Raw genomic sequence first — 20,989 nt, 5'->3', positions numbered from 1 at the left:
GTTTTAAAAATACAAGAGAAAACTGAAATGCAAAGCATGCTATTATTAGTGTCAGGCAAATTTCTTTTCAACTGTTCAACCATTCGGTTTCTTAAATAACAGGACTTGAAATCTTAGCCTGGAACTGTAGCTGGTGCAGATGCCTGGCACTGGTGGCTGGGTGGCCACAGAGGGAGCTCTGGGAGGGGAAGAAGTGCCATGGGAGGGGATGAAGGGGCCTGGGAGGGGATAAGGGGGCTTTGTGAGGGGATGAAGGGCTCTGGAGGGGATGAAGGGCTCTGTGAGTGAAGAAGGGACTCTGTGTGAGGAGCCTGTACTGGACTGGGCTGATCACCCACACTGGGGGCATGAGGAGATGAGGTGGGATGAAAGGCTGAAGGTGAAATGAGGTAAGGGCAGGGGTAGAAGGAACACCTGGTAGGTTTTGTCTTTGTTTCTCACCATCATCCAAATCCTTTTTAATTAGCAATAAATTAATTTTATCCAAGCCAAGCCCATTTGGTCTGTTGTTATTTCCCTGTCATTACCTTACCCCATGAACTTCTTCACTTTTTGTTTTCTTTCTGCCCTATGAAGAGAGGAGCAGGTTCCAGACTCTAAAATTCCTTCTTAGCTCTACTTCATTTACTCTTCAGCTCCTCCTATTATAGACTTACACTCTGTTCTTTCCAGTAGCTCACTTTACCCAAGCACAGCCACGTTCCCATGTGCATTAGCCACTCCCATTTCCCAGCAGGACCAAAACATGGTCATGCCACTTGCTATCTTCAACTGCAGCAGGCAAAGGCTTTTTGCACAACAAATTCAGCTCACTCTAAGAAAGTACACAACTGGAATATACAATATTGTGTGAGAAAGTTCACAACTGGAATACACAATATGGTCAACTGTGACCAAAACCAACACACACTGCTGAAATCTCACAACATTCAGAAACATAAAAGTAACAAAGACCTTCCTTTGCTTTGCACAGCAAAGTTAAATACATAGAAATAATTATTTTTTAGATTAAGTGTTTTGCAGTTTCTTTAAGCAGTTTTTCAGCACATGAAAACACAGCAGGCCTGGAACAATCACGCTAACATGCACTTCTTTCAAGCTTGTGCTTTATCCTCACAATCACCTCTCTGTTTATTTCAATCTTTTTAAAAGCCAAGATTTCAAATGTAGAGAGAAGTGTATACTCACTGTAGTACTGGCAAATCTGAAGTAATCATTTTTGCAGCACTCTGGGAAGTAAGAGCTACATAGAACTTCTTCTCAAAGTTATTATAAGACAACTACTTGAAAAGCTCTTTCAGGAGAAGAACGTCAAAGTCCAGTCTGTAAGAGAGAGAAATAAATTTTTACTCCAAAACAGTAATACATTGAATAAAACATGCTGTCAACAAAAAAGGTCAATTTTGAAGTAGCATCACTATTAAACCACAAGAAATTTAGAATGGATGACCCCGAAACAGCTTAATCATATTCTTGCATTCAGTTTTCACATTTCTGTTTAGATAACTTTGTGCAATTAAATAAAAATTTAAAAATAAATGTTCTGCATTACCTCTTGTGCTTGTTTACCACATATATGTGTGTTTAAATGGTACTACACCTATTTAATCAGACCCTCTGACTCACAGCTTTGTGTGACTGAATTTCACAGAATAGTCAGAAGCTGTGCAAGGGTCTCATTGCAGCAGAAGGTATTTTAACTTAACGAAACTGAAGTTGTAAGTTTAAATAATAAAGTAGACTGCATCTGTGGTGTCACTACACTTACTAGTAACATTTCTCTACCCAAAAGACTAACCAAGGAGTTGACTAATGGCAGCAGATGTGACTTTACCATTAAATAATAGCACAATGTGACAGATTCAATAATCTTCACTGTAATAAAACACAGAACTGGCATCCTAGTCTTCCAGAAAATGCAAGTTCTGGAGAAAATAAGTAGATTTGTTCCAGACTCCTCTTTTACAGGTCCTGGGGAAATAAGAAGAGCTCTATGGAGCACTGCAGTTCAGCAATGGCAAGGAATACCAAGGACTCAACTCTGTGTTTTTAAAAACATGGGATATGTTCAAATCCTTTTATTTAAATATTTAATTTCCTCTTGATGGGCATTTTTTTTTTCCTGTGTTCCAGTAGCTTTGCACAAGGCAGGAGGAAAACCCAGCCAGGAAGAGGTAATGCAACCTACACCAAATGGAGGATCTAAGTGAAAGTGCACCCTTCAAAACAACACAGTACAGCATATAAAGTATCATTTCCATCCTACTACACACACATCCATGTTTATTTACCAAACTGTAAATGAACTGTTCATTCAAACAGAATGAACAGACTTTTTTGCCTCTTCATATTACAATTCCAATTAGACTCACAGTTGCATACATCTAGTTCTTCCCAACAGTGGTACTTACAGTCCCTTATCATGAAATTTACATTTTTTTTAATACCATATAATTAGCAAGCCATTTTGTTGCAAAACACACATTAACAAACAATAAGTTTGTTTGGAGCTAAACCCACCATTCCAGCATTAATGGTTTAAAGGGGCCAATACACCAGGCTGCTGTAAAAGCTCTTTAGTTTCACTATGAGACAGAAGTTAGTCTGAGTTCTCCTTGAATACAAATGTCATATACGTTATTTGTGCTATTTCCATAAGCATTTCTTCACTAGAGACACTACTCATTACTGTGTTTCAAAGGATGTGATTGCTCCTAACAGGGCAATGACATGTCCAGTCAACGACATAAAGCAACCACTGCAGACACTGGGGAGAATTTATCATAAACAAACACAGCATTAGATCAAATTAAGCTCTGAGTTTACTTCCTATATGAAAAAATAAAGGCATTGTCCAGATCTCTGAAATGGAGAAGTTCACTACAACTGGAACAAGACTGAAGAAAAACATTTTTTTTGTACTAACACTAGCACATACATACACACACATGCTTATGCTAGCTGGACCTCAAAGGAAACATATCCACTCAGATCTCCAGATTATCTAATTCTAGCAGGATTCACAGCAATCTTACATTCCAGAAGAACTTTCTAAAGAAGATCAAGGAAATTTATGTGTGCTCCACGTGAGGTATCTTCCACAGACATTTAAGCCATCCTGCACATCTGCTATGTAGGATTTCTTTCTTTAATTTTCCTTTTTAACCTAATCACCCTACCCAACTGTTGGCTGTGCATGCTCAGATGCAGTAATCAGCAGCATTCAGCTGCTCTAGGGAAGTGCTCTCACACACAGGGAAAAGGATACTTGCTCAGAGAGAGCTGATTTGAAAAGCCAAGCCCTTACTTAGAGGTATGGAGTGAAGGGTGTAAAGAGCCAGAAGCAGAAGAGAGGACCAAGGCAGCTGGACCCACAGTGCTAAGGGCAGAAAACCTCACACCAGGGAACTGCAAGGGCCTGTGCTGTTTTCTCCCTGTCCTTATGCTAAACAGGAAACTGCAAAACAGGGCTGCAACAAACCCCCTCTCTGTGTTAAAGTTCAGACTGGACCATCAGAAGACAACAAAGTTACCCCTCCACACTCTTTAATTAATACATACACCGTGTGACAAAATACAAGAACTGTTTAAGAACTGCAAAAAATTCATTGATCCTTATGGACTACATAAATATGAACCTTTATGTTTTTCTGGTTTTAATAAAACCTATTTCTGAAAGATTATGTTTTCGTAACCAGGGAAATCAAACTGTCCCTCTTTTTCTCCTTCTGCCTGACAACAAAGTCATTGACTAAAGAAGTCCTGAAAGCTTAAGACACAAAACCATTTTGTCACCTCTCCTGGAGAACAGGGGCAGGAGTACTTAATACTTTGGCATTTGAAGTATTTAAACTGTAATAAACACAACAGACCTTTAACACACAAGTCAACTGCTTTATTTTAGTTTAGAAAAAAAAGTCTGATGTTTTCATTCAGTCTCAATTATAATGACCTTTGTACCTTTGCAGCTTTTTGAACATGCACATCTATATTTTAAGATGACATAAATTTATGCTGGTCCAGTTAAAATTACCTACAGAGGAATATAAAGCAGGCAGTAGAAGACACCATTTAGTTCAAACATACAATGGGAAATGAGTAAATATTCCCCCTTTTTGCCAGTTTTCCAAGCATGCACAGTAATCAGGGTAGACATAACAACCATGATATAAAACTGTCTTTGTAAAAAACATATTTTCTAGTAGATTGTTTGGTTAATTATAGTGTTTATTCAATAATGATCTCATAATGAGCTCAGTTTTAAAAAGACTAGGATTTTACAACAATGAATCCAATATATACATTCCATCAATATTTCCTGTATGTTTTTACTAACACACAAAGCTACGCACATTTTTTACAGCCCTTAGGTTGTCTGGCTCTCTGGTGCTGAAGCAATCCACCCATTTTAGCCAAAAACCAAACAAATTAAAAGACTGACAACATCCTGCCAGAGTCCTTCCAAGCAACTCTCCAATAGCAACAAAACCAAATCAAGTTCAATTAATTCTATTATGGACTAGGTGCCTACATCTTATAAAGCTGAACCCAAAACTTAAATAATAAAGAAAACCAACTACTAAATCTAGCAGTTACTACATTATTCATTTCACTGCCTAGAAGATACCCAAAACAAAAGACAACAAGCATTAGGCTGACTTCTAATACAAAATCCTTTCCTAGTTGACCAAGTCACCTTACCCCTTCCAAATGCAAAATATATTCAAACAATGGCTCACACAAATGAAGCAATGTCTTCTACATTTAACTGCCATTACCCCCTTCCTTCATTTCCCGTTTCCAAGGACTCTGCTCTCTCCCTCAGTGCTCCCTGCTGGAGTACATGATGGTGTGTCATGCCCCTACAGCACCAGAAAACTAGACACAGAAAGCTCAAGCTTTTCATAGTTTAGAGATAAGATTTGTCCCCTCAATATTCTTGCCCAAAACCTGCATCTGACTGCTAGGAAAAGGCATCAGCATCAGCACAAACAATCCTGCACTGTACACCCAGGCAGAGCTTCCATCAACCAGGTGAGAAAGAAAAGAGGATCAGACGCAGACACGTCAATTCTCGCCTTCACTGCTTTATCCAACGTCTTGGGCACACCACAGAAACCCTTCCTGCCCAGATACCCACCTGCAAAGTGAAAAATAGTATCTAGAAATTGCAACTGTGAATTCTAAATCCTGCATAAATAGAATTATAATCATCAGGAACCAACCTTGTAACAAATTTACCAAATGCTGTGATGTGTTCTGCATCACTTGGGAATTTTTGTTTGCTCTGGATTAAATATTTCTATAAGTATAAACTTTATTTCTGCTACAGGTTTGGAACTTGAAATACATTAATTCATGTTGACCCTACAGCCACTTGATTGGAAGCCAAATTAGGTCACCACTCCCAGCTCTGATTTTGAAAGCACATAGCATCATTTAAGGCCAAACAAGGCATAATGCTCATTCAGTCCACCTTTAAAATAGTATCATCGAAGTTCTGTGCGCAATATGTATTTCACTCTATCATCACATTCTAGTAAGTATTTAAACCAAAACTGAAAGCCCAAGTGATAGAAAAATTATCACTAAGCACTAGTGAGTTCCTCACTGCTTATAGTGCATAGCAAGCTCTCCATGTGGTCTGCAGCATTCCTAATCCAGTCAAAGCATGACAGAAGGAGGAAATATCAGCATCAATGAGGCTAGCACAAGGCAATGCTTCACTTCTTACTCCCATCAAAATCACCCTGGATATATTGTTAGTAGTACCCCACACCCCTCTCCAGTGTGCCTCTGCTGTTCTTGTCAGCCATTCCAGTACAACCTGCAGTTCCCAGCCTGCAAAGGCACGTCAGTGTCAGATCCAAAACCCTGGGAGGGCTGTTTGACACGCCAGATGTTTGTGCTGCTGTTCAGAGGGACCTGGGCAGGCCGGAACACCAGACACACAGGAACCATGAGAAGTTCAATAAAATGTACGGCAAAGAACCACACAGCAAGGCTTGTTCACAAAACTGGAGTATTGAGCAGATGTTTATCATCATTGACTGAAATTTCTTTTCTTCCATTCTTTACAGGTATCACCAGACATTTTACCCACATCTGTGCGATCAAGAACTCTCTAGTGGCAACCCCTAGCTGTCCATTTAAATTCCCTTCAATTGCAGTTGTCTCCTCAGTTGCATCAACATGCAGAACTCTACAGGCAAAACAGCTGTTGCTGCTTCCTCTCACCAAATGCTTTTAGCCTAGACAGGTCCTGCCCAGTCAGCCAGAAAAATCATCTGAAGTGTCACATCATAGTGTGCGATATCATTCTCTGCTCTTCGACTTTCCAAACCAAGACCTCGCACTGAGAGGCCACACAAATCACTTCTTCCAGAGCTGGGAATAAAATCTTTACGTGACAAAAACATCTGAGTCATACTACCACATTTCTTTACTTAGTTTTCTGTCTCTAAAAATGTGTGAACTGCCAAAACCAATCAGGTTTTCTGTATCTTCTGCTACCATTTCCAGAAGGTAGCAGCTAATTCCTGTACCGTGCAGGTCTGTGCCAAGGCACCGACACCAAGATCACACAGGAAAGCTAACACAATCTTTTAACCAGGGCTATAATAGCATAATTAGTTTAAGCATTACACATCACTCAGACAATTGTTTGATCTCCAGTGTTTAGTCCAATAGCTTTTAAATATATCATCATATGCTGCTTTCTTCTAATGCCTATAATGGCTAATACTAAAAGTACTAATCAATGCTTCATGAAAACAATTGCCTATAGATCTGGCCTGCTCAAGAACAGAAATGTTATCATTTCAATTTGTAATTATAATTTTTTTAAATAAGCATAAATTTGATGGACTGAGCATATGAAAACAAGCTTGTTTTCCCTTTGTTAATCTTACAGACTCTTCAGACATAACTGCTCCTTCCTCTGTGGGCACTCCATGAGACACTTGACCTGATTTTCTGCAGCACTGAGCATTCATAACTGTGACTGAGATCACCGGGGGCTACGGGCACTCCATCACTCACAGGGCAAATAATTATGGGCTGATTGCACAAGACTAAGAGTTAAGGCACCGAGTTCTAATGCCAGTCCAATACCTGGATGATTAAGGTTTAAATTAATGACTTGCTCCTTCCCATCTGCCTATTATGATAACATCAGCTACCTACCAGCCTCGTGCCTATCTGCTCTGAACATAAAATACACAAAACAAAAAGGGCTCTAAAAAGTTACTTTTACTGTCCTCAAGCTGTGAGAATGGACCTCTGAAGTCTTCTGTTTCTCTGCACTTGTATTTCCAAAACTTAGAAATCTTGAGAAGATAAACTCAATTGTCTTTTTAAGGTGACGCAAGAACATTAAGAATCATAACAAAAGCCCATGGAACAAGTTTTAAGTTGAGAGAGATTTTGCTTATAGTAGAAACTGCAGAGTCGAGTTATCCTCCAAATAGAAGACTGAGCTATCAATAAAAACTTGCAAAAGACTGCATAATGAAATGGCCAGTATAAGTGTGAGTTATCAAACAATTGAAGTTATCGAGGTAATTAAATGCTTCCCCAAAAGGACCATCCTGCTCAGCTGGTGCTTACTCAGCTCACTAAAATGACCTAAAGCTTCTCGAAGTTTTGCACAGTTGATTTCAGTGGGCCAAGCCAGTGTTCCAGGAGGCTCTGACACTCCTGTGCACAGGAAAGCAACAGGGGAGTACAGCTGGACACAGAGCAGACTGCAAGAGGATGACTTCTCCTCAGTGTAAAAACTGCTGCAAAGGCAATGGAGAGTCTTTCTCACTGGGAACACACAAGAAATGGGTTTTACTGCAGCAAGGAAAACTCAGGTAAGCCAGGTAAGGACTAGTGAACCTCTCCAATAGTTTGCTGAATCAAATGTGAATTACCCAACACTGACTATTTTTGCTTTTCCCAAGTAGATGGGTCATGTTTGTCAGGTGCAACAGCAAAGCCTGTGGTGAAAGCTTATTCCAAGGAGCTTGAAACATCTGGGAGAAAACAGACAAGGTTTTTGGGACACAGCCTGGCTTGGGTCTGAAAACATGGCACAACCAGAGCTGTGCCTGCTGGAGGGAAAGGCTGGGGACTAGGCCAACTCTCCACACCCTTTCTTACCCCTGTCTCTTCTAAAGTTTCTAGCACTTTTACCTTCAATCAAACCCACACGTGACAATAATTAAAATTAAATCCAGTGATTAAATTCATACTCAAGGACTGCAGTGAGTGCTCATTCCCAGAAAATAATCCACATCTAGAGGAAGGCAGGAATCTCTGGTAAAGTCAGACATGTAGAGGGCCACAGAGGCTTTAGATATTCATCTCTGTGCAGCACAAAGCACAGCAGGCCAAGAGCTCACACTGTCTGCAGGCACACCAGAAGCACCGTTAATAGATTTTTATGCTACCTCAGAAAAGTGTTTACTCATCTGTAATTTTTCTCAGCAGTGGACATCTGGTGTTCTATTATTCATTGCATCTGGAAAATTGCCAACAATAAAACCAATTTTCACAAAAAGGAAGCAAAGCCTGACATGCAGAATGCTGGAATAAAGGAAAAAACTCTCAGAATGGTTCATGTTTTTGTTCTCTTTGTCTCTTCTTTTCTCCTCATATGGGGGACTCTGAGTAGAAAAGCCAAAAGGAACTGCAGAACATTTTTTCCAGATTATAAAAGAAAACAAGCATTTTGAAGTCACATATAAATTAAAAACTCTGGGAAATGACTGATTCTGGTACTCATTTGAGCTTATGGGGGAAGTGCAGAAAGGCTAGATGAAAATAAGGTCACTAAAATACTAACTAAGCTGCTAAGAGAAAGGACGTCTAATGGCTAATATAGAGACTTGTATGTCCCAAGTAGAAGAAAATGTATAATATTTCACCAATTTGCTGATAGGCACATTTAATACTCTCCTCAATAGAACACAAATGCATAATGGTTCTTCAGAGGAAGGAGGTGGTGTTGAGGACCTTGTTAAAGCATTCCCACCACTGAACACTGGTCCTTCAGGAAGCCAGCATCTCAGACTCTGAGCTTTGGAGGAGCAGCTCCATCAATTCCTTCATTTCCAGACCTGTCAGGATCCACAGCCTTGCAAAGATGTCCTGATCCAAGACCCTCAAACAGGAAAGATTTCTGGGCATCATCTCAGAGTGACTGAGGCACTGAAAGCCTCTCCTCAATATTCACATCTACTCCAGGGATAATAAGCCTTACAAAGTTTTAGGCTAAGAGTCTTTCAATGCTATCAGTTTAGGAACTGGAAGATCCTGGTGTACCAGTTTTTCTGAGTCCAGGGAATTCAGCAACACTCCAGTGACAAACCCCACAGACTCCTGTGCTGCTGCCTGTCTAACAACAGACTGGAGGCTCAGCTTCACCCTCAACCTGATGCAGCCAATTGGCATCAGTTCCACTGCAGCTCCTTATTCACTCAAATATCATCTTTTTGTGTACACGAGGGTATGTGGATATTTTAAAATTATTAAAGACTTCATGTTTCAAGCTGCTCAGAAGTGATGTTGCATTTTAAAAAGGGATTAGTAAATATCCAATAAGTATTTCATAAGGAGCATAATGCTGTCTCTTCTGCAGTGAGGCAGTCTAAAAACCCTTGCTTTTAACAACCATTTTTACTAGCATTAAGTGGACAGGGTTCCACTGATGCTTTTCATTTAAGCAGGAATAAATTTCAACAGGAAATAAAATAAAGCCATTTCTCTTCCATTGTTAATTATTTTTAGCCCAAGTAACTGTAAATGATTTTTTAAAAAATCTCATTTGCTTTAGCACAAAAGAGACTTCTCAAAAGAGGCCATGGTAGAACAGATTTTTTGACTTTTGATTCTTGACATTCTGTGGGACTACTGACAGAATATACAGATGTACCACAAAGAGGGAGTAATTTTCATATCCTTCCCATATCCACTAGCCAGAGAAGTTAAATTATAAACATCTGAAAAGCTCCTCCTAAAAAAGTTTGTGAAAATTGAACAAGATCCAAAAAAAGGAGCAGAGGTAGACCATAAAAGATCAGGTTATCAAAAAATATCATTATATATAGATACAAAAATTACAGAATCAACCTCTACTTCCCAACTCCAACAACTTCTTGACAAAATTCAACCTGATATCAAACCAGACACCCTCCACCTACAACTTGTATCATAACAATCCCCCTTCTGAACCAATCCACAACTTGCAGCCTTTCAGGAAATAAAACCCCCAAGCCCTAAATCCCACCACATCCCAGACATCAAAGAAAAAGCTGTGAGTAATCCCAAACCCTGTCAATAGCAAAACAAGCAGGCAACTCTAAATGGGTTCTTCTTCATTAAAATTTGCTTCAAATTCTCTTCCCAGTATTCTCCTCTACCAGGAATTTTCTTATGTGTTCCTCAAGCCCAAGGGGCTGTGCAGGTCCTTAATCCAAGGAGACCAGATGGAAAAAGCCCCATCAGAACACTTTAGAGTATTCCCTTCTTCACCACTCAGCTGGTTACAAGACAAAATAAACTGCATCTATAAACTACACAATTCAAATCATCCCTCCATCAAACCATCAATGCTACCACAGCCTCACTAGGTCAGATCACCAGTTCCCCATTAATCACATTTTGCCTTAAGAACTTGAATGAACAGTAACTCTAGAGTCCACATGCTGCTAAACAGCCCCAATCCATCCTAACCTGACCCTGCCCCAGTCTAAAGGCAGTGGACAAGTCCCATAAACAGGCTGAAATCCTCATGGGCTTACTTCAGCAAAGATTATAAAGGCACAACCAAGCCCACTCTTCTGAAACAGATGACATGTATTTTTCCTCTGAAAATGCTTTCAAAGGCATCCAAAGTGTGACACCAAATAAACACCTGTATCAAACCTTTCCCAAAGCCTACATGGAGACTGGTTTCCTGTCCACCAGGCCAACACCTCCTGTCACCAAGCCAACAATGTGAAACTGAAGCCATAAAGTGTGGGCAGTGCCCCAAGAGCTGGGTGTGTGCCCTGAGTGCTCAGCACTGCACCTGCCCTGAGCCAAGAGAACCAAAGACTCCCTCACACAAATCCTAACAACACTGCTCAACAAACCTCACCAATGGTACGTCCTCCATTAGTACACATGGCAGAGCTTTTGACCTGTACCAGCAGTACAGTCAAATCCTTCACTGCAAAAGCATACATTAAAAAAATTCTTCTCATCCATTTTAAAACAACCTGACCACCACAACCAAGTCGTGAGGAAAAGCACATTTTTCAGTGGACACACACAACCACACTGGAGCTAGAAATAAAAAGCCTTGCAAACATGTTTCCCAGGTGACCTCACACTGCAACCAAAATTCAAACCTAAATCCACAGGCTAACACAATTCCCCAAAGCCCAATGGCTTCCCCAATATTACACACGTGTACAGCAACAGGACAAGCAGCAAACAAGATGATGATGATTTGCCAGAAGAACATTTCCCAGAACAAAACCATTCCACTCCTAAGTTCTCACTCCTGATTTGAAACACTTAGCAAGGTGCACAGCTGGAAAATAAAGATTCACATTCATTTTAAATATTTGACTCATAAGGGAAAGTAGCTTTATCCCACATTAGTTTCCTCCATCCCTATAAATATCTCTCTGCCCCACAGGCAATACCTCCCCACACCTCAGCAGAGCTCGCAGCAGTGAGTTGCTTTCCACCTGTACTGAGCTTGAGGATTGTGGTTTAATTTCAGTCTAAAGCAGTGTCATTGAGGAGCTTGCCTACTTTTCCACAGGAATGTCAACCAACCTAAAAAATATATTAACTGTACCTACAAGTCTTTCCTGATTGAGACTGAGACATGGCGGGGGGGGGGAAAAGAATCCAAGGACTCAAGAAGTAAAATATAAGCTAAAATAGAGATGGCTACCCACCACCATTTCCTAATGACCTCCCTAACACAGAAATAACAAGAAATCAATGAAATAATAAGAAATAGGAACTAAGTTATTATCAAGTACTATGCACAACTGGCAACAGTTCTGCAATAGGCCAAAAAGCAAATATCAGTAGGTAAAAGACAAATTAGCACCTGGGAAAAGGATTTATTGTAGCTCAGTAAATAATTCTGAAAAAAAGCTTTTATCACTCAGAAATTAATTTTGGTTAGTGAAAAACCCTAGGAAGATTAGCTCAGGGGGCAAAACTGCTTGCTCTTTGTTACTTAAAAATGTCTTGTGTAGCACAATAAACCCACTAAAAGAAAAACTTTCTCGGGGAAAAAATGTTTGAAAAACCCCTCAATATTTCTTCCATGGCATTTTCATAGTTCCAGATACAGGAATGATGAATGTACTGATGGAAGATGATGATCACACTGTGTTGAGAGGCAGTTGAGAGGCCAGTTCCAAACTGGACAAACTGACAAATCAAACAAGCATTATCAGAAATACAAGGAGGAGAGGCAAGAACACAGAAACCAGAGCATGACCTGGCCAAGAAGCTGATTCAGTTTCCTTTCTTAAGGATTTCACATCCAACCAGGCTGTTTGCTCTCCATCTCCTGACAATTCCTGGCTGTGCTGCCAAACACCAACAGGCCTGACAGAAGGACAGGTCCCTCAAAAGGGGATTTCTGAGAGGAGGAACTGGCTGAGACCAGTGTCCTGGTGCAGGTGGAGGAGGGGACCAGGATCTGCAGAGCTGCTTTGTCCAGGTGATCAGACTCAGTTGTGTCCTGCCATCAGACACAAGCTCAGAGCCCCTGTGTCCTGCCCGGCCCAGCCCAGGGAAGGTGCTGAGGTGCTCCTGTAATAGAGGTGTTGAGCACAAGGACACAGGTGAACTGGGGATTTACTGCAGTGTAGCACAGAGCAGGATCACCAAAATGTGCTCTGCTAACTGCACTGACCACAAAACAGCTGATTTTCCATCTTCCTCACTGCCCTTTGAGTGTTTTCCCTCCTCACTCCATACAAATACTTTACTTTGAAGACATGCTGACAACTCAAACTTCAAAGCTATCACTAATTTACTAGGATACTCTAAATTGCTTTTATAACTGTATCTTGCATTGCTTATAGAAATACAGGAACACTTCTTTTTACTTCTGAAGAGTTATTTGACAAGCAGACGGCAAAAACTGGAATTAGTGTGACAGTGTTTGAGCAAGCATCATTCATTTTTGTGCTCCCAACTTTAAAGCCTAGCCAAAAATACTTTCTCCTGGTAACAATGACAGCAGTCCTTCCCCCTAGACAAGGAAGAATTTTTTGATCTGGGAAATACTTACAAAAACAACTGATTGGACTAATGCAGCAGTTTTCAGCCTAATGAAATCACTTAGCTAAAGCTTAGCCAAAACAGACCATGTAAAAAGAGACAAAAGAAAGATTTTGCCTCCCTTGGAAAGGCTGCCATCAAAAGAAGGCTGCTCCATGACGTTGGTAATGAAACTATCAACAATTCCAGTATGAACTGCCAGAGTGCTTTATTTTTCTGAAGATACCCAAACAGAGAAGAAACCTTGCAGTACTGGAAAATTGGAACATGGGCTTTGCCAGCAACCTAAACCCACTACTCTCATGTAGAAAATAAATAAGGTATCAAACCTCTTCCCTACCTGATCCCCAAAAATAGCTAACCTTGACTGTGAATTGAAGATTAATCACCAAAAGAAGTGCAGAGTAGCTGCAGTGAGCTACCTCACAGGTAGCAGGCTAAGAGATGGAATCAAGAGCCACAAACCAACATCTCTGAGGGATCCAAGAACGGGAAAAACATGGGATCCTGAGGCTATCCTGATACAACCAAAATTTGTTCAGAAATCTGCTGGGGGTTTAGAGGCATCTGCCTGGTTTGTGTCAGTGCAAGGTCAAAGCTCCATTCAGGACAGAGTGGTGAAGTTAAGGTCAGTGTTCAGAGCACAGTCTTCAACATCTGGAACTTAAGAACTGCTACTCACAGGATTCTCTGCTAAGCTACAGTGATGGTCTCCAACAGCACCAACCTTCTGCTTAGACACACACAGCCTTACAAATCTCTTCCCTGGGAACCACAGACTAAGAAAGAAAGAAAAATTAACAGGTGAGAAAAGAAAACCTCATGCCTAGAAGAGAATTGTCTTCTACCATCAAATATAAGACACTGGAAATAGAAAAAGCACAGTTCTGTCAGCACTCCTGGTAAGACTGAGTAAAACTTAACAGAAGCTCTGGAAAAGAGAAGCTGAGGCTCTCCAGCGAGCAGGGAAATTCCAGCAGCTGATCCACACAAGAGGATATATCCCCCTGTAAGACTCCTTGGCTTTTGTTTTTGCAGAGAAGAGAACAGACCACACAGCTTTGAATCTTGAAGAATTTGCAAATACTTTCTTCTGTGCTTCAGAAAGACAGGCAGAGGATTTTCAGTGTCTTACACAGTTATATAAAATGAAAATACATCCAGTAACTGATATTTGAAACTATCAGGCTGTAAAAGCAAGAGTGAGAATATTTTGAAGCATTTCCTTAAACAGATTCTTAACTCTCATGAGATTCTCAAGAGCAAATTCTAGCTAAAAATTGTAACCCTAGGAGTTAACTATGGGAACATTTCTTCTAGGAACAATCCTTACAGAAAATACAAGGAAGACACAAGTTATCATTTCTCCTGTACCTGGTCCTACCTCCATTTCTCTACAAATTATACAAATAAATGTAAACATTAATCCATAAGCATTACCTTCACCCTCGAGGCAAAGTCAGAGCAAGCTTTTCCAGAGCACACAGTATACACAAGCATATTTAATAAAGCATTCAGCAATCATTTGAATACTTTAAAAGTATCAAGGAAGTTTTTTCCAGGGGTTATACCAATACTTAGCACTTCCACAAATCAAGTTCTCAACACACAGAGAACATGACTACCTATCAGAGAATAATATTAATAATAAAAACAAACAACAACAAACCAACATGGAACAGATATTTTCTTTTTCAATAGGGTTTTGGGATGAGGTTTCATACAATGGTTGAACCAATCTGATTGGTTGCTGTTGTTTAAAATGCAGTCCCTTCTTTTTCCTCCTGCTCCTGACCACATGTTCCTACTCTTTTTTTTTTTTTTTTTTTTTTTTTTTTTTTTTTTACAGCAGCTTGGATACTGCCAGCAAACCAGTGAATGGAGACACAGGAGACACTGGAAAAGAAGAGAAGGGTTCTCCAGATCCAGTCCTCCTGCCCTCCCTGCCACAATCCCTTCCTGCTCCCATCCAGCAGCAATGCAATTCCATCATATTGATTCTATTGAAAATGCAGCACAGTTTCTTCATGGCTTTTGTAGAACATAAGAAGAAACACATAAAGTCCACATTAAACACTCCACACTATAACTTGAGAAAAATCTATTTGATTACAGTGTCATAGTACACTTCCTACACATTACATTATTCTCATTTATCACCATCTAGAATGTGCTTCCATGAGTCATTCATTTTCTATTATTTTAAGGCAGTGTTAATTCAAGACTCAAAATAATGGCCTAGTTATAGGCTGATAACTTTAAAAGAGATACATGAATCGTCTCTAATCAGAGCAGTAAAAATTAAAAAATACAGAAAAACCCAGGAGACACTATTAGAGAACTATTTCAGAGAAAAATACAAATGCAAAGAATTTGGGATAGAGTCCTCTGCACAGCACTTTTGGCTAAGTTTCAGAGCAAAACCAAAAGCAGAGTCACTGGGAAATAACATCTGAATGAACATCTGGGAATGCCAGTCACTACCACCCATGTCCACTGCCCTGAACTCAAGCACCATTGGCTCCTCCCTCCTATGGCTGTACTGGCACTTGGCTTTCTGCCCATTGTACAATCCAGGAAATCAACCAGCAACTTTAAAAACTGTTTTCCAGTTGTTTGTATTTGGATCAGCTCCCTGAACTGGCTCATCCCTTGTTTGTATGAGCGCAGGACCAGGGCTGGGGAAGAGACAGGAACAATCAGGAGAGAACAGGACCAGGAGATCTGCACTGGCCTAAACTGCTACAGAAATGCATTGTACCTCGCTGAAAGATCTTATAAAAAGAGGGAAAACCCCCCAATTTCTCAAAATTCCAGTACATCCTACAGATGTACTTCAAAAATAGGTGTTAATGCTCAATAAATACAACACATTACTTTTGGATCAATTGAGTATGGACTCCTAACCAAACTGTAAATATGTCAAAGAAAAAGCAGAGTCAGATTAAGGCCATTCCAAGGCTTTTTAATAATCTTTACATAAATAAAAAGAAAGCATCTAATTCTAGCAGATGATAGCCAGTTTCTTGCCAATACATGTGATATCCTAAGTAAGCATTTTCTCCACAAAATTCTCTTACGCTGTTTGGAGGAGAGAGGACAGGGAGGGGGGAAGGGCTACCTTCTTTTTGACTCTCCCATTTCTCATTTTTCTACCAGTATTAGTCTGCATTAACAGCCAAATCATACACACACACTCACACAACACTGCCAGTGACCTACTAGAAAGTTGCTATAGCAACGACTGCTTTCAGAAATACACGTTGTGCATTTTAAGTGCCATCATAGTGTAACTCATCTGTCAATTAATAACCATGGCTCACAGGAACACACCACATACTCAAAAAAAAAATTTTAACAAATAAACACAGAGGCCTCAGGTCCACAGAAGGAAGTACTGGGAAATCCAGTGTGGGCTAAGACTCACTACTAATGGAAAAAACAAACAAATGACACATATTTAGCACCAAGATGTAACCCTCATATTCCTGTATAAGTGCATACAAATCAGGAAGTATGAAAAAAACTTCATTTCAGTCTTAAAGGGGGAAATCACTCGTAAATATCATTAAATGTCTAATTTAAGCAAGTCTGACTTAGTTGTAAAATCATCTATAGGAACATACAGAAAACATCATTTAATTTATGTTTGTTACATGTTTTGAGTGAGATCTCTAAGAAGAAGCAATGGATTTGAAAACACATTGAGTAAACAAAACACTGAGTATCCACTTTCAGCCTCAGTAGACTTGATGAAATCCTGTGGCTAGGTGATTTCTAATTAGCCACCAAACTAAGCCTGTGACATTGTCCCTTTCTCTGGGTGCAGGTGTCCACCAGTTCTTGATGTTAAGTGTTACATACAAAGCATAAGCACAGAAAAGAAATAAACACCTAAAATGCCAATTAGTTATTCAAAGAGAGAAAACTTCAAGAAAAATTCAACTAGCACAACAAGAAACTCAAGAACACTCCAGTACTATCCCCAGCAGCTCCTCTCCTGTTGTTTCCTCTCACAGCCCTGCCTTACACCAGCAGGTGATTTTCATCAAGTGCATGTCCCATGTTCCAGTTCTTTGCCTGTCTCAGCTATGGCACATGTGCTGCCCATGACTGTCACTCTGACCAGCAGAAGGTCAGTGCACTGCTAATTGCAGAATATTCTCTGTACAGAACACACACAGAGATGATGTAGCTGAGCTCTGCAGAGACCCTGGATCAGACCCTATCTGCATCAATGACACGGTGAGAAAGCCTGCAAAGCCTCCGAGCTCCAATGTGACCTTGAGAAGTGTTTCAATTTCCTTTCTCACATCCTCTAAACACAGTACAAATCATTTTCTCACATGACAAAGATAAAAATCTTTTTTTCCTGTTATATTTTCTTGTTTGAGATGAACATTAAGCTCTCACAGCACCCAGCCTTTGACAATATACTGGTATTGACACCAGTAGATCCAGTCCAGGCCCAGACTGGATTTTAGCCAGAAATCCTCCTGGGTATCAGAAAATAGAAAAAGAGACGTGCTGGTTTCAGCTGGGGTAGAGTTCATTTCCTTCACAGACCCCGGGGAGGGGCTGAGGGTGCCTGGGAGGTTGGGAGGGGACACAGGTGACCCAAACCAACCCAAGGGATATTCCAGACATCATGAATAGTAAAAAGTGGAGGGAGGGAGGGGGGACATTTGGAGTGATGGTACTTGTCATCCCAAGTCACTACCTGTGTTGGGGTCCTGCTACCCTGGAGGTGCAGAACATGAGCCTGCCTGTGGGAAGGCTGAATGAATTCCTTGGTTTCCTTGGCTTGTATGTGCAGTTTTTGCTTTCCCTGTTAAACTGGCCTTCTCTCAACCCATGAGAGAAGCTTTTACCTTCCCATTTCTCTCTCTGATCCTGCTGGTGGGGGAACAAGTGAGTGACTGTGAGGGCCTGGTGGCTGCATGGGACAGAAATCCTGCCCAAACTTCTGCCTGACCTCAGTGAGCAGCTCAGTCTGAGTGAGCTCCACCAAGGACCTTGGCTGGTTATGTGCGTGCAAACAATTCCTACAGGGACTTTCCACCTGTCCTGGACTTCACAGGGAGGATTTTCTAAAAACTGAATCACAACTAATCCTTTTAGCTTGGATAACAAAGACCACCTTTGAAAGTCTGATTCTTATACATATATATTGTAAGAGAGCTGTGAGATACACATCTCCCCAGGGCAGCAAGGCCCAGGGTCAGGGCTACAGGGACAATTCTATCTCACTGTATCTGGCTGACAGTTCACAGCAGCAAAGCAGGCAGAGGCACCACCAACCAGTGTTTAATTTCTTCTTATGGTTAATAGAACACTATGAAAAGTCTCTGAACAGGAAAAAAAGCACTGCTTTAAAATCTCCTTTCTCACATCAAGATGAAATAACTTTTTCCCTCTAACCTGTGGACAGCAGGCAGCAGTCATGAGGCAGAGGGATAGTTAAAAACTATTGTTTAAATATGACAGTGAAGCTTCTCTCAATCTGTCCAGTAAGATCTCAACAGACACAGCTCTCCAGGTTTTATAACAGGAATCTTAAACTGTAATTTTTTTTTTTTTTTTTTTTTTTTTTTTTTTTTTTTTTTTTTTTTTAATCCAGAATTTGGCTCATCACAGTTTCATGAATTAAACCATTAAATAATTGAGGACAGCAAGATACTCTAATCTTCAAAGTTATTAAAAAGTGGTGCCATTTTCTGGCTAATTTTTTTAAGCACATCTACAATAATAAAAACACCACACAGGGCAGAAGAAAGACCTGTAAAGACCTAAAATTTTATGGAGGTCAAAAGCAGAGTCACAAGACAAATGCATTTGTGTAGCCATAGAACTCCCCAGAACACTCCCAAAATCCCTATCTTCCCAACCGCTTGTGTTTACACACATTAGATTTTGCATCAGTATTATCTTTATAGGTGACACTTTTCATTCCCCAATATTATAGGTATATGGGGATCCTTTTTTATTCAAAACCTGACAAACCCCTCTGACAGTGAACAGTGCAGATCAGCTTTCACTACCACCTACTTTCAGTACTACAGTTGCTCTCATGTCTTTCCAAATTTACCTCTCCCCTCTGGACCTTTCCCTTTACTCAGGACAAAATCCCTGCCTGTCTTGACATCCACCCTGGTATCTCGAGGGACCAGGTGAAGTTCACAGAGCAGAGGCCTCTCAGCAGCTGGAATGCCACAGCCATCCCCACCTCTCCATCCACACAGTCATGCCATGCCAGAAACAGTTTTCCAGCTTCTCCTTTGCATTGTCAGGAGGCTGGACTCTCCCACAGACCCAGTGTGAGAACCCTGACCATGCAGACAAACTCCAGCAGTTTCCTCTCCTCCTCTTTCCATGACTGTGGCTCAAGGACTGCAGAATCAGCCAGAGCTGGGACACCTCCCTGCCAGGGACCACCTTCCCTCTCTGTTCCTTTCCTCCACAGATCCAAATGAAGGTTCCATCCTGTCTTGTCTCAACCCTCCCTGGTTCTGGAGCCCCCCTTTATGTTCCTGTCACCAGAGTCAGGTGTACCAGCAAACCCCCTCTAACCACTTCTCGACTTGGGGCTCAGACACTTTGTATCTTTTCCCGGGCCTCCTCTTCTAAGAAACATTTCCAGTAGAAAAAATAAAACATTCACAATTTTAGAATACAGTCCTTTGAAACATTAAGTGCTGCAGACTATGTTGGCAAGGGCACAAAGTGTGGCAAACAAGGACAGAAGGATGGAGGGAAGCTGGATGTGCCTTCCGTGAGTTCTGAAGCAGCAGCCTACAGTGAGTCCTGAGTTCACTGTTGAACTGTTTTCTTACCCACCTCCCAGAACACCCTCCCACAAATAATTTGCTGAGTACCAGACCTTTAGGTCCATCATTTCTAGGGTTCTTTTGATCCCAGTGATGTACCTTTTACATGTTATCCTGTACACTGCTGCTGTCTCACTGTTAGGAGGAGATACAGCCCTGGCCTTCACATAAACAAGATGCTTTACAAAATCCCACTGTCCCTTTCTGCATAATTTGCCATTGTAATTAAACATTGAAACTGTGACACTAATCACTGAAAATTCATATTGTCCTTAGGCTTTCATTTTTTCTTCAGACGGAAGTCAAAAGGACACATTCCTGGCAGCTTTGCTATCAGGACTGCATGAACATAACAATTTCTTACTAAATTAATACATTAGCACTAACATGAAAAATCAGTGGCTTTTTTCCAATAATCTGTTTGTCATTAAGACAATTCCCACATTTTAATTCTTAAAAGACACATCTAATAAGGTTGTAGGTCTCACCAAAATTTCCTTTTATTTAAAGGTTGGGTTTTCTTTCTGTTTTTAAACTGTCAATGGTTATATTTATTAGTTAACTAGAAGTAATTTCCCATTTGCCATCAGCACTGCATAAAGCTCAGTTTGCACTGAAGAGTTAGATCTGAAGGTGTCAGATTTAACCTGAAACCTCAAATGAGCTGAATTTTTCCCCAGTAAATGAATCATTGCTCTCAACCAGCCGTCAAATTTCAAAAAGTAATTAATACAAATAAACTGCTTCTTTAATTAGAAGTAAAATACTAATCCATGACAATTTATGCAATATGCATAAAGTATAATAAAACCACATTCTCTGTTATGATCAATGTGTACTCCTATTCTGCTACCCAAGGGTAAGAGGCTGAGTGC

The 20,989-nt window shown here is 40.5% G+C and overlaps 1 protein-coding gene across 2 annotated transcripts in view; it reads right to left on the bottom strand.

Moving 5' to 3' along the window:
* The window catches only part of STAG1 (STAG1 cohesin complex component), a 166,126-nt gene that overhangs the window by 125,709 nt on the left and 19,428 nt on the right, over positions 1-20,989 (bottom strand). For both annotated transcript variants that reach the window (XM_083868709.1, XM_083868708.1), the window contains exon 2: positions 1,189-1,323. In XM_083868709.1, the coding sequence (XP_083724835.1) occupies positions 1,189-1,217 (29 nt within the window). In that variant the 5' untranslated portion in view covers positions 1,218-1,323. The remainder of the gene's footprint in view (positions 1-1,188; positions 1,324-20,989) is intronic.

The sequence above is a fragment of the Zosterops lateralis genome (assembly GCF_965231275.1).
Source record: "Zosterops lateralis genome assembly, chromosome: 10".
In the NCBI taxonomy this organism is placed as follows: Eukaryota; Metazoa; Chordata; class Aves; order Passeriformes; family Zosteropidae; genus Zosterops; species Zosterops lateralis.
This window is presented reverse-complemented; position numbering and strand designations above follow the sequence as displayed.